This window comes from Austrofundulus limnaeus, unplaced genomic scaffold (assembly GCF_001266775.1).
Source record: "Austrofundulus limnaeus strain Quisiro unplaced genomic scaffold, Austrofundulus_limnaeus-1.0 Scaffold460, whole genome shotgun sequence".
NCBI classification, from domain to species: Eukaryota; Metazoa; Chordata; class Actinopteri; order Cyprinodontiformes; family Rivulidae; genus Austrofundulus; species Austrofundulus limnaeus.
Window position 1 is genome coordinate 176,150 of NW_013952862.1, and position 13,084 is coordinate 189,233.

At 39.0% G+C, this 13,084-nt stretch overlaps 1 protein-coding gene across 3 annotated transcripts in view; it reads right to left on the reverse strand.

The window, feature by feature from the left end:
- Positions 1–13,084, reverse strand: part of cdc42se1 (CDC42 small effector 1) — a 25,495-nt gene that overhangs the window by 2,974 nt on the left and 9,437 nt on the right. For all 3 annotated transcript variants that reach the window (XM_014025175.1, XM_014025174.1, XM_014025173.1), the window contains exons 3-4: positions 5,766–6,153; positions 295–399 (exon numbers count right to left, since the gene is read on the reverse strand). In XM_014025175.1, coding sequence (XP_013880629.1) covers positions 295–399; positions 5,766–5,915 — 255 coding nt within the window. In that variant the 5' untranslated portion in view covers positions 5,916–6,153. The remainder of the gene's footprint in view (positions 1–294; positions 400–5,765; positions 6,154–13,084) is intronic.

The window sequence follows — 13,084 nt, forward strand, 5'->3', positions numbered from 1 at the left end:
CACACACCCCCCGTGTCTGTTCCTTTAGTGTCAGGGGGAGAAAAAATAAATAAAAATGTGAAAAGACGCTCACAGTCGGCCCCCATTTGCTTACACACACACACACACACACACACACACACACACACACACACACACACACACACACACACACACACACACACACAGAGCCCCTCTGTTCTCATGTTGGGCTGAATCCTGTTCAGTTCTGTCTCCAGCCTCAAACTGTATTGGGCGGATTTAAAAACGGCGCTTCAGGTAAAGGGAAACAGGAAACAAACGTCGTCTCCTCACCGGCTGCATGCCCTCYGCCATCTCTCCAGAACCGATGTGCGTCAGGTGGATGAAGTTTGTCGGCTCTCCGATCATGCTGCGATCGATCTTCCTCCTCCTCTTCTTCTACACATACAGACACATTATTYACTTTAGGAAATCAATCATCTTCAGCACTTTTTAGTTCTTAAGTTTGATTGTGACTCACCCAGTCAAAGGAAATTAACATCAATTGTACCCTACATATAATAAATTATTTAATGAAATRTTTGTTTCATCTTGAAATAAAGGCATGAAAATGGGTCATTATCCTCCCCAAATTTGATTAATTCAACCTCTTGTTTGAAAAATCAACCTCAGTGTGAGATCTCAGGGAAAATGTAACAAAGCTGTGGGTCATGACGRAACAATGAGCCTTTAAAGCAGCTCGTTCAAAGGTCACATTTCATTAATGTCAATTAAAAAATCTCCACTTATGTCCCAGGTGAGACGTAAAACCGGAAATAATCAGCTTCTTTAATAGTTTTAATAAAGTCCTCGTGTGTCTCTCTGATGTGTCTCCGCATGTCCACATACTCGCTGACTCAAATCATCTCTGTGAATCACGCAAGAACAAAAAAATAAATTAATTTTAAAAAGTGATGCAACAATAAAGAGAGAAGGAAAAACACAGAACTCTAAAGCCTCATAATGGTTTGCAGATTTTTTTTCCCTCAGAGTTGAACACAACGGGTTTATTATCAGAAAACACATCTGGCACCTGAAACTGGGCTTTCATTTACGGGTCTTCAGAGAGCAGCTCYCTGTGCTGCGTTCAGGGTCGCTCCGAACTCTGGCAAACAGCCACCGAAYGTCTCATTAAAATCCCATTCTGGTCCCAAAGTCCAGTAAATCCCACGCCGTGGAAACACATCCCGGCCACAATTATGACTATTTAGATGTGATTTAAGAGGCTTATGCTCCTCTGGATTATTTGGAGCTTTTTATGTAACCCAGCAGAGATGAACACGACCGAGGAGTCGGGTTTTCAAGATCACAAGAAATCTTGTGTTTGATGAAAAAAAGAGCAACGGGATTTAGAAAAGAAAACAGTTTTACACTCAAAGCATAAAAGTGAAGGCACTGTCRATGGTTTCTAATTTAACTGGTCTTCATATTAACCTTTTCCAGTGTAACTTATTTGCATTTATTTAGCTACATTTCATTATTTATGTTAAATTAATAAATAATCAATACAAATGATGGAAAACTAATATTATAATACTGACATATAAATGATGACAATTTTTAGCTACTGCTCTGCATTTTCTTTTAGCTAATTCTTTGTTTCTTTAGCTACCATTCTTCCTTTAGCTAATATTCTGCTTCCTTTAGCTACTGTTCTTTTTCTTCTTTTAGCTACTGTTACACTCTTAGCTACTATTCTTCTTTTGAATACCATTCTTCTTGTTTTGGCTAACAAAGGCAYATTTTAGTTTTTAGCTTTTGCTATGCTACCTTGTGCTTTTAGCTACAATTGTGCTTCTTTAGCTACTATTCTGTGTCTTGATTTTTACCTATGGTTTTGATATCTTTAGCTTCTGTTTCACAGATTTTTGCATTTGTTTTCTTACTCTTAGCTACAGTTTTGCTAATTTTAGCTTTATTTTTTTCTTTAAACCTTTATTTTGTTACTTTTAGCAAGAGTTCTGTTGCTTTTACATTGCAGSTAGTATTCTGCTTTTTTAAGCTGCTTTCAACCCCAACAACTGGGCTTCAGCAAAGTTCTTTGGCTCAGCGTTCACACTGCATTTTCACAGAAAGCACACTTCGTTTTATTGGTTAAATTAAATTTATTTAATTTTTCTGTCATTTCCTTTTTCACTGAAGACATCAGCTCTGTCTGCGAGCATTTCTGATTCTTGCAGTTAAATCCTGAACAGGACCTCATCATGTAGATGATCTAACAGCTTCCTGTGGTCAACCAGCTGGGAGTGAATCATCGCTCGGCCTACAGGCATCCTCCTCCACAACTATAACTGTCACCACAGCAACAACGTGAAAAAAAAAGCAACGGAACAGCACTGACGTACAGACTGGAAAGACTTTGAGCTTTTAGATATAACCCAGATGGCTCCATGTTTTTATCAAACTGCCATTTTACTGAATCTCTTTACTTTTCGTGGTCCTTTTGTGTCTCTTGTATTTCTTTGTGGCTACTTGGTGAACTGATATGATCACAACGTGGACGCTCGCTCAGCTAATCCAGTCAGACTTTAAAGAGATAAGTGTTTGTAAAAAAAAGACAAACTAAGGTGTACTCAACCCAGAGCAGGTTTGTTACGAAACACAGAGGCTGCTGCTCAGTTACTGAACAAACAAGACGATAAAAAACAGTCCTGGCAACCTTTGTTGGGTTAATAAACAGCTCTGTTCTTCATTAGAATGGCCATTGTAATGTGAGTCATCTACAACATGGTGAGAAACAGGCTGGTATTTCAAAATAAAGCTGCGGTCACAGAACATGGTTCACAGACCTCCCAGAGAGGATCTTTAACATCCCAAACATGCCTGACTGCGGAGAAAATGAATAACTAATGATACACTCAGAGCATTTCATCCTCAAAGTACGGGTTTATTTGTGGTTCCTAGAGTTTCTAAAAGTAAAATGGACCATCTGGACCATAGAACCTACACATGGACCATAGAAACTGCATTTGGACCATAGAACCTACACATGGACCATAGAAATTGCACCCGGACCATAGAAATTGCACCCGGACCATAGAAACTGCACCCGGACCATAGAAACCGCACCTGAACTATAGAAACTGCAYCTGAACCATGGAAACTAAACCTGAACCATAGAAACTACACCTGGACCATAGAACCTACACCTGGACCACAGAAACTACACCTGGACCATAGAAACTACACCTGGACCACAGAAACTACACCTGGACCATAGAAACTACACATGGACCATAGAAACTACACATGGACCATAGAAACTGCACCTGGACCATAGAAACTACACCTGAACCATAGAAACTACACCTGAACCATAGAAATTACACCTGGACCATAGAAACTACACCTGGACCATAGAAACTACACCTGAACCATAGAAACTACACCTGGACCATAGAAACTACACCTGGACCATTTAAACTACACCTGAACTATAGAAACTGCACCTGAACCGTAGAAACTACACCTGAACCATAGAAACTACACCTGGACCATAGAAACTACACCTGGACCATAGAAACTACACATGGCCCATAGAAACTGCACCTGGACCATTTAAACTACACCTGAACTATAGAAACTGCACCTGAACCATAGAAACTACACCTGAACCATAGAAACTCCACATGGACCACAGAAACTAGACATGGACCATAGAAACTGCACCTGAACCATAGAAACTGCACCTGAACCATATAAACTACACAAGGACCACATAAATTGCACCTGAACCATAGAAACTACACAAGGACCATTGAAACTGTACCTGGACTATAGAAACTACACATGGACCATAGAAACTACATCTGGACCATAGGACATACACCTGGACCATAGAAATTACACCTGGGCCATAGGAACTTCACCTGGACCATAGAACTGTACCTGTACCATAGAAACCATACCTGTAACATTGAAACTACACCTGGACCATATAAACTGCAGCTGAACCATAGAAACTACACCTGGACCATAGAACCTACACCTGGACCATAGAACCTACACCTGGACCATAGAAATTACACCTGGACTATAAAAACTACACCTGGACCAGAGAACCTACACCTGGACCATAGAAACTGCACCTGAACTATAGAAACTACATATGGACCATAGAAACTACACCTGGACCATAGGACATTCACCTGGACCATAGAAATTACACTTGGACTATAAAAACTACACCTGGACCATAGAACCTACACCTGGACTATAGAAACTTCACCTGGACCATAGAAACCATACCTGTACCATAGAAACCGCACATGTACCATATAAACTACACTTGGACCATATAAACTGCAGTTGAACCATAGAAACTACACCTGGACCATAGAAAGTACACCTGGACCATAGAAACTACACATGGACCATAGAAACTACACCTGGGCCATAGAAACTACCCCTGGACCATAGAAACTACACCTGGCCCATAGAAACCTGGAACAGTCATTCTGTGTTTGTCTGTGCCTCTTCAGATTGATTAAACTCAAACACTGTCCTGTTGTTTCTCGTCCTGAACCCAGGGGTCCAGGCCTCGTAGACCCATCCAGACTTTCTTACATTTATCTTCTAAAGCTGGAGAGTTAAGGTTTCGAGTGAAGTCACTGCTGGCGCGGCCATGCGTTTGAGTGTTTATCAAAGGTGTATTGTTGCAGCGGCACAATAGAACAAACAGAAAACTCTAAAAATACAGGCAGAGGAAGGAGGAAGGGTCTCTGGAGAGAAGCCCGGCGAGGCAGAACTTCCTCTCGGTGCTTGAGCACGCCAGCGTGTTGACAACACACCACTGTGGCAAACATGCACATGAAGCTACATGTGGGGGGTTCCACTCCCATAGCCGCAGGGGTTCTGTTAATCACATACTTATTTAATGAGTTAAACATTAYTGTCACACTTTGTCCAAGCGTTTGCCTCACGCAGCTAAAGCAACAATCCAAAACTCAAAATAATAAAAAAGAAAAAAATCTGTTTTAGATAACAAGGAATCAACAAACAATCGTGGTTAAAATTCTCCTAATGATGAAGAGAACTGTTCACAGAAACTGTAGCTCTTTTTTTGTGCATAAAATGGAGCATAAAAAGGGGAACTGAGAGGCGGCAATGAGAAAGGTCAGATATCAAGGTGAAAGTGGAAGTTATGTCTGATGTTTTGCATTTGTCTACGTGTGTCTGCATGTGTATGTTCTTGTTTTTCTCCTATGGTTTAGGTTATTTTGAAACGTCAGCGAGGACGTGGATGTTTGTTCGCACTTCTGATGATTCAGGAAAGATGAATCCAAAAGCTTCATTTTATCAGTTTCGCTATCAAATAGCCCATGCATAAAGATTACTGCATATATAAGTCACTAATGAATTAAACTATTACAGTTACTCATGTTTTTAATCACATTTATATATTTTATTAAGTAATTCCATTGCATGTAGCACCTCATTAGTAGGAAATAACAAAAAAAATTAGCTTGGATAAGCTGCCTGCTTGTGCAAGTTTTTGCTTGTCATAAGAAAAACTGACAAGTAGGGCTGCAAAAAAGCAACTCTTATTTGCTTTGATGGATCAGTTTCAGTGGTTTGACAAAGCACCGCCTGATAATCGGCATGAAAAACTGTCACTCAGTGTGGGAAAGTTGTTGTTTTTTTACACGCAACTTTTGCCAGATTAATTAAGTTTATCTCTTTTTTTTCCTGAGGAGTTTTTTTTTAATTTTTTACAAGAATCCTCACCAAAGTACAGAGGGTAATAATGGGAGGGGGTGTCTCACCGGTGGGGGTTTTGCCACTACACAGCAGCCCATCTTGTGCCAGAAGTCGCTCATGCCAATGCTCTGCCTGTCCAGCGGCCGGCCGTTGATCTCTGCTGCCGCCCTGCAGGCCGGAGGAGGAACTGCAGCCTGAGGATAATCCTGGGGCATCCAGACAAAAATGCGGCGCTGATGTAGACACTCAGAAAACCAAAGACACCAGATCTACCCCACCACAGAGGCAAAAAATGGGACTCCAGAAGTGTCACGCAAAATAAAAAAAAACAAAGGTATCCAAAAGGTTATTTCCTTTGTTAATGGATCCTCAAAGGTTGAAGAAGTTGAAAAAAGTGTCTCCAAATTAAATGTCCAAAAATCCTAAACGTGAGAACAGATCTTCCAGTTTTATCTGTCAAGAAAGAAAAAATAAAGTTTTTTTTTATTAGAGTCAAAACTGTTTCCCCGGAGACTCAAAAACAGATCAAAATGTTCTCGGAGTGTCCTCACAAGAAGGAAGCTCACCGATGATTTATCCTGCCAGATTGTGTAATTTCATCTTTTGCAACAAGACTGAGAGTTGCTTCTTTTATTAGTCACACCCCTTACCTGTAAGCGTTTTAATCCATCAGCAGCCAAGATTTATTTAAGCCTCTCAGCTGCTCTTTATCTGAGATTAGCGCCAAACCAACCAAACGCTTTGATATGAATTTAAATTGTTTAATAGATTTACTGAATCTAAGTTTAAAACAGCCAGCTAGTCTAAAAAGTGGCTAAATTTAAAGCCATGACAGTGAGATTAAAGCATGCCAGTGACAAAGACACAGTATCTACTAACATCAGCCGCTCTGACCAAATAAGGCCACACTGCTGAAGCTTTCTCAGCTGCATGAAAAACAATGTCATGGAATACRTGATTACATTTCTCAGACTCTTAAACAGCACTTGTGCTCCAAAACAATCGCCACATCTCTGGAAAAAAAAAAGGAAGAGAAAAACCCAAACGTGATTTAACTCGACCAAAGTCCTCACAAACGCAGAGAAACGTGGACTCGCTCTGTCACTGAGCTGCATGGGAACCAAACCCTCGGAGACGTCAACACGGCAAGCCCATTAAGCATGACTAAACACTAGGTGTGGTCCAAACACAGAGCAGGAAGAAGCAGACACACACACACAGGAACACACACACACACACTCAGGACTGTGTTGAATTTAATGTTTCTTTTTTAGCTCTTGTTGATTTCAGATAAAGTAAACTGAACCAAATATTCCTGAGCCTAAGATGAAAGCTACATTCCAGCTGCYGATTAAATCTGTGAGTATCAAACACACATCTGATTTTTGACCCGTCAGGTGAAAAACATTCAGACTAATTAACTACTGCAATAAAATACAGTCAAAAGGCCATTTTATATGATAACATGAAAGACTTCTTCATTTCATTTGACTTTTGTTATTACTTTCTATTTACTTATTGTCATATCTATTATTTTATATATTTAACTTTATTTTTGTCAGCAGGAAATACAATTTTAAACTCAATGACATATCTACTTTATATAAAAAAACACAGATAAGTGTGAACTGAGAAGATGATGGCAATATAAAGGTTTTAAAATATAATTTGCATTAATGCTTTAAGGGAGAGTTGTTTAAAGGGGATATTTAATGCAAAATCCACTATTTTTAAATGTTAAATACGTGTTGTCGGGAGTCTCTAGAAGTGCAGAAAAGTTGAATTTAGTCTCTCCTGGTGCTGCAAAGATATCTTTATACTCTTTTYGGGTCATATTTTTCAGCCCGTTCAGTTTTCTCTATTTTCTATGACGTTTTCTGAACTATTAAGTCAAATTATCTACGAAAGAACTGCCAAATAAAGTCTGGACTTACCGACTACAATTTATTCATCTTAATTCTCCTCTGGCTTTGGGTCAGACTACTTTAACTGTAAATATAAGCTAGAAAACGTAGCCACCCTCTCTCAAACCGGAGTGGACCGGTCTGGAAGCAGGAGGGGGGCGGGGCTTGAAGCCTCTTAAAGGAACAATAACAAAACACATTGAGACACACATCAGAAAATGGGTGAAAGAAGGACTGGTAAATTTAGATTAGGGAAGAATTCAGACCAAAGGATTGTAGTTTCGATTTATAAAGACCCCAACTGATTACTTTAAATGTGAAAAGGAAGGATTTAAAAGCATGATATGTCTACTTTAAAGATCGTAGCAATCCAGTTTGGCCTTATCAATCTGGTCAGATTTAACGTTGTTTTTGTTTTTTGTTTTTTTCATTTGAAGCCACCTACAACACATAATATTATTTTATACTTTACAAGTGCCAGTTCCCATACAGAGAACCTGATTTCAAATTTTAACATAAGTTAAGTAAGACTTTTATAGTCTCACTCCTATAAACCTGCATGAAATGTACACCTTCAGGCGTCAGATGTAAAAACTATTTCTGTGCTTTGTGTGACTTGAACTCRTCTCGGGTGAAAACAGCGTTTACGCTCATCGATGTCGAGCGAACTCTATTCCTGAGGTGTTCAAATTAAGAAGCCTTTAGGGAGGAATTTTCTCATTTGACCTGAAAATTGGGGTTGAAGCTTCTCGGGTGTGTCACTGCTGCTTGTTCTGACAGAATTAGTCTTGCATTGATTAAAATCAATAAGATCAGAAGTCGTTTCATGAATTTAAATGCTGATTTATTTATTTTTTTGGGCGGTTTCTTTGCGGATCACCTCATCTGGACGGCAGAAGGCGTCCAGGGTCTCCTGATTACACGCGTGTCTTTCTATTCTCAGCATGTTTAAGTCCTGCTGAAGAAATGTCTGGAGTCTCTCCAACACATTGCAGCAGATGATAAGGAAAGAATGTGGAGGCCAGAAACATGTAGCTTCATGCTTCACATCCACAAAGATCAGCAGAGAGGAATTCAGCTCCAGGGTCTGACGTCCAGAAGAGGACTTCCTGTTTGGGAATCAAGCTATTTATGAAAAAAAAAATTAAATCTATTTTACAGAGTAGGGATTTTCCTCAACTCCTATCACCCACTTTTTATTTCAGTCCACTTTAAGCAGCTACACCTGCATGTTCTCGGTTTAAAACAACAAACGGCGAGGAGCGAACTGTTCCAAACGAGCCGTCACACGAAGAGAAAATTCCTGACGTCTGCACCTAATCCGACATATTTTTCACCGCCGCTCATTCAGACCGAACCGGGATTCTTGGAAAACGTTCTGGGACGAGCTGGGGAAAACAGAAAACCTCATTGTTGCGCCGCTGACAATAAGATGCAGCTGAATTGTTTCACTCTACACCTCCTCCTGTTCGGGCGTGGCGACAAACGTAATCTCAGCCGGATTACGATCTCAGATTTGTGCGAGTAAAAGGAAAGTTGCAAAATTATGGGGTCAGAGGGGAGGAGGCTGGGGCGGATGGCGGTGATGTGCAGATTTACTTTCTTCTGTTTGCATCTTTTTTGTTGTTGCTCTGATAAAGTTTACTAAAACTTGACAAACGTAAACTTTAGCTGCACAAAATGCTACAAAAAGAAGGAAAAAAAAACACTGATGCAAACGTGCTGTTTAACCTTGAAACAGAAAGGAAGGTGTCCAGACTGGTTTTAAACTTCCTGGCCTGCAGACGGCATGTGTGTGTGTGTGTGTGTGTGTGCGTGTTCTTGTTTTGCTACAGAGTGAGGACCGTCATATGTTTCTTTAACCAACAAAGTGAGGACATTTTATGCTCTGGTTAAGGTTGTGGTCAGGAATAAACCAGTAATAGTTAGGGTTAGAGAAAATGTCTGGGTTAGGCATAAATGATGTTACAAAAATGAATGGAAGTCGATACAAAGTCCTCAGTTTGATGCAAGTACAAGGATGTGTGTCATGATGTCATTGTTCTGTCTACACGTGGTCCTTGACTCTCGGGCTTCACACTGAGCAAAACCACAAGAAAAAGGAGGCAGAAAATTCAACAAAAACTGAACCATTTAGTGCCCAACGWTCTGTGCTTCTGCTGGATTATCTGTTGGCTAAAAATCTCATGAACCACTGGACAAATTCCAACGAAAACTTTTGGGAACTCATCGCTAATAGGTAGCCGAGAGTCCTCTTTGTTTTGCTTTCGTTCGGCTTCATGTCTGTGATGTGCTGGATAATTCCCCAAACATTCCCCACACCATCATCACCGCCGACCTCCTGATGTGAGATCAGCTGAGCGTTGCTCGGCTGAAACAACAACAGTCTGTAAAGTTAGACCCAGAAGGTCACGTGACCACACAGGAAGAAGAACCCGAATGACCTTTTAAAGTGACCTAATTTCTGTGAACTTCATGAGTCACTTTATTAAAAGCTTCCTTTTTTTGTTTACCTTTTTAGGCATTTGACATCACACCTGCTGCAGAAGCTAATATTTTTCTTTTAAACAGAGTTGTAAAGTAACTAAGTACAAATACTTTGTTACTGTACTTAAGTAGAAATTTTGGTTATCTGTACTTTACTTGAGTAATTATTTTTCAGCGTACTTTTTACTTTTACTCATTACATTTTTACACAATTATCTGTACTTTCTACTCACTACATTTTTTAAAAAGGTAAGAAGTAGAAAGTCACTACTCCTATTTTATTCTGAGTTATTACTTCAAAATATATTATCCTGATAAATTGTGTCTCCTGGATCAAGTGAATTTAATTGTGGTTGGATGAGAAGTATAAATATATACCATTCTGACACCCTATTAGCTTGGACACAACCCATCACAGCTGCACGCTGTTAGAAAAATATATTTTTTGGAAAAGTCACCTCCCAATAAATGTCATTTTGGAAAATCTAACTGCTCACTTTTACTCAGTACTTTTACTTTTAATAAGTAGATTTTGTGTCAGAAATTTACTTTTGATACTTAAGTACAAAAAATATCGATACTTTAAGACTTTTATTCAAGTAATATTTTTTATAGAAGACTAACTTTTACCAAAGTATTTACGATACTTGCACTTTTACTCAAGCATCACTTTGAGGTACTTTATACAACACTGCTTTTAAACAGCCAATAAGCAACTGTGAATTTAACATCTGTTAATATTTTATGCATCTTTTTCTACAAGTTCCTTAATAGTCAAATGTGACCAACAAATACGTTTAACATCATTTAGTTTGAATTTTAAAAAACTGTTTTATTTTCACCAAATTTATCTTTTTTAAACAGTTTTTGGTTTTATTGATTTATGAGGGTTTTATAGTTATAATAGTGTTTTTTTTAAATCAACCTTCCTGAGACCTCACATGTGAAAATGACCCATGAGGTGTCAGCCGTTAACAGGAGGGTTGATATAAAATTGTAAATTATCTATGACTATATTTTAGTGGTTAGGCATTTATTCGGATGTACGTTTTCCTGTACAAGTTGATTTTTTTAACTAAAAGTCAGCCTGAACTGTTGCTCTGCTTCATTTCCTCCTTTTAAACTCAGACTCTAACTTCCTGCAGCAGCTTATCTCAGACTTTCAGCTACTTGTGATAAAACAAAAGATGTTATAATAACAAAAATAATAAATAAGGCTTTTAAAGGGAAGGTTTAGAGTTTTAAAAAGAGCCAAAACTGAAAAAAAAAACATGATGTTTGAGCAGGTCATTGTCTTTAGTTTAGTTTAGTGAAGATTAGTTTCATTATACATACCTGACTCGTTATCAGGTCTGCTGCGAACTCTTTGGACTTTCTAATTCTGCTGTTAGTAATTCCAGTAAGTGCTATAAAATGAGCCAGCTGCAGTTAATCATATTCACTAACAGAAAGTTAAGAAGCCTTGCCAACTTTGAAACTTTCACCAACACTGAGTTAATAAGCAGGGTGTTAGCAAACACAATTAAAATCTGATTCTATTTTTTTTAAAGCAGCCCTCATTCTACAGAAACTTTTAGGCCCAGATTGAGATTATGAGTAAAAAATAATCATCTATAAGTGACGAGACGTTTAGCGAAGGTTGTAAAGTGGAAAGCGAGCTCCACAAAGAACTCTTTTCATTCGGACGCTTGAAGGAAAATCTTTCCGACTGGTTAACGGTCGAGCCTCCCGTTAAAACACAATGAGCAGCTTTCACGGCTCCCCTTGGAAAAAAAAAACACACACACCTTAAACTGAGAGGTTTTTAGGTTTGCAGCATAAATCTAAACAATAACCTGCATTATCCTCTGTGTTTTGCTGAAACGAAAGCAAACAGAACTCTAAAACTTTGAGGAAGAAAATCAAACGGGAGCGCCGTTATCAAATCTGGTTCTAATCAGTAACTCTGATTTATACGTATAAAAGATCATACAGCCTGTTATATATAGCAGCTGATGTGATCAGACCAGGACAAAAACCAGACGTTCATTCATTCATGTCCGTTCAGTGACTGAGTTCAGAGTCCGGCGCTGCTCGTTTAAACTTTTCTCTGAATCATTTCCTCTTTCCTCTGACTGTCTGCAGGAACAGCACCCAAAACACCGACCAACAATGTGAGCAGTTCTGCGAAACGAGTCGGGGCGACCACAAGCTGAAGTGAAAAATACTGTGAAAGTCCATAAAGACATCATCTATATAGTCTTCCTAATTCACCTTTAGATCCGTGTTTTCTAAAAGGTATGTCGTCAGAAATAATCCTTAACCGTAACGCTAAAATTTGGTTTGAAATTGAGCCGTTCTCTCAGCCGGGAAATACCTTCGTATAATGTCTGATGTCATTGTGAAGCTGGAGGAGTTCCCTTTTTAATGCTGAAATTCTTGATGACATCACTCCTGACCAATAAAAAATCCAGTTTTCAAACCGGAACTCTTGTTAGCAATGTTAGCTTGCTGCTAACTTGGTGATARATCTACAAATTTAACTACGGATCATTTTGAAACCGACTGTGCGGCTTCTGAAAGAGCTGAATATTTCCAAACGGTTCCAAAAACATCCCTCTTGAGTCAGAGGGAGGACGTCTGGGGTTGATTTAGGTTTGAAAGGATGAGCTCAGCGACGTGTTGGGTTCTCGTGATGATGCATTTTCTCGGTTTCTCCTGAATCGTTCTCAGACACCAAAAAAATGAGGTGATAGTAACACCTTCAGGTCAGCACCCGAGCGCTGAGCCAACCGTGGGAACCAAAAACACTCAGGAAAATTTGACAAATTACACAGAAACAAACTGAAAATGAAACTAAYCAAGCATTAGAGCTGGGCGATATGATCAAAATTTTATATCACGATATTTTCAACATTTTCACCAGTTTCACTGTATTTGATGGTATTTTTCTTTTCATCACAGCTCAGCTGATAATAAAATGTACAAACCCTGCTTATTGACTTTTTTCTTTT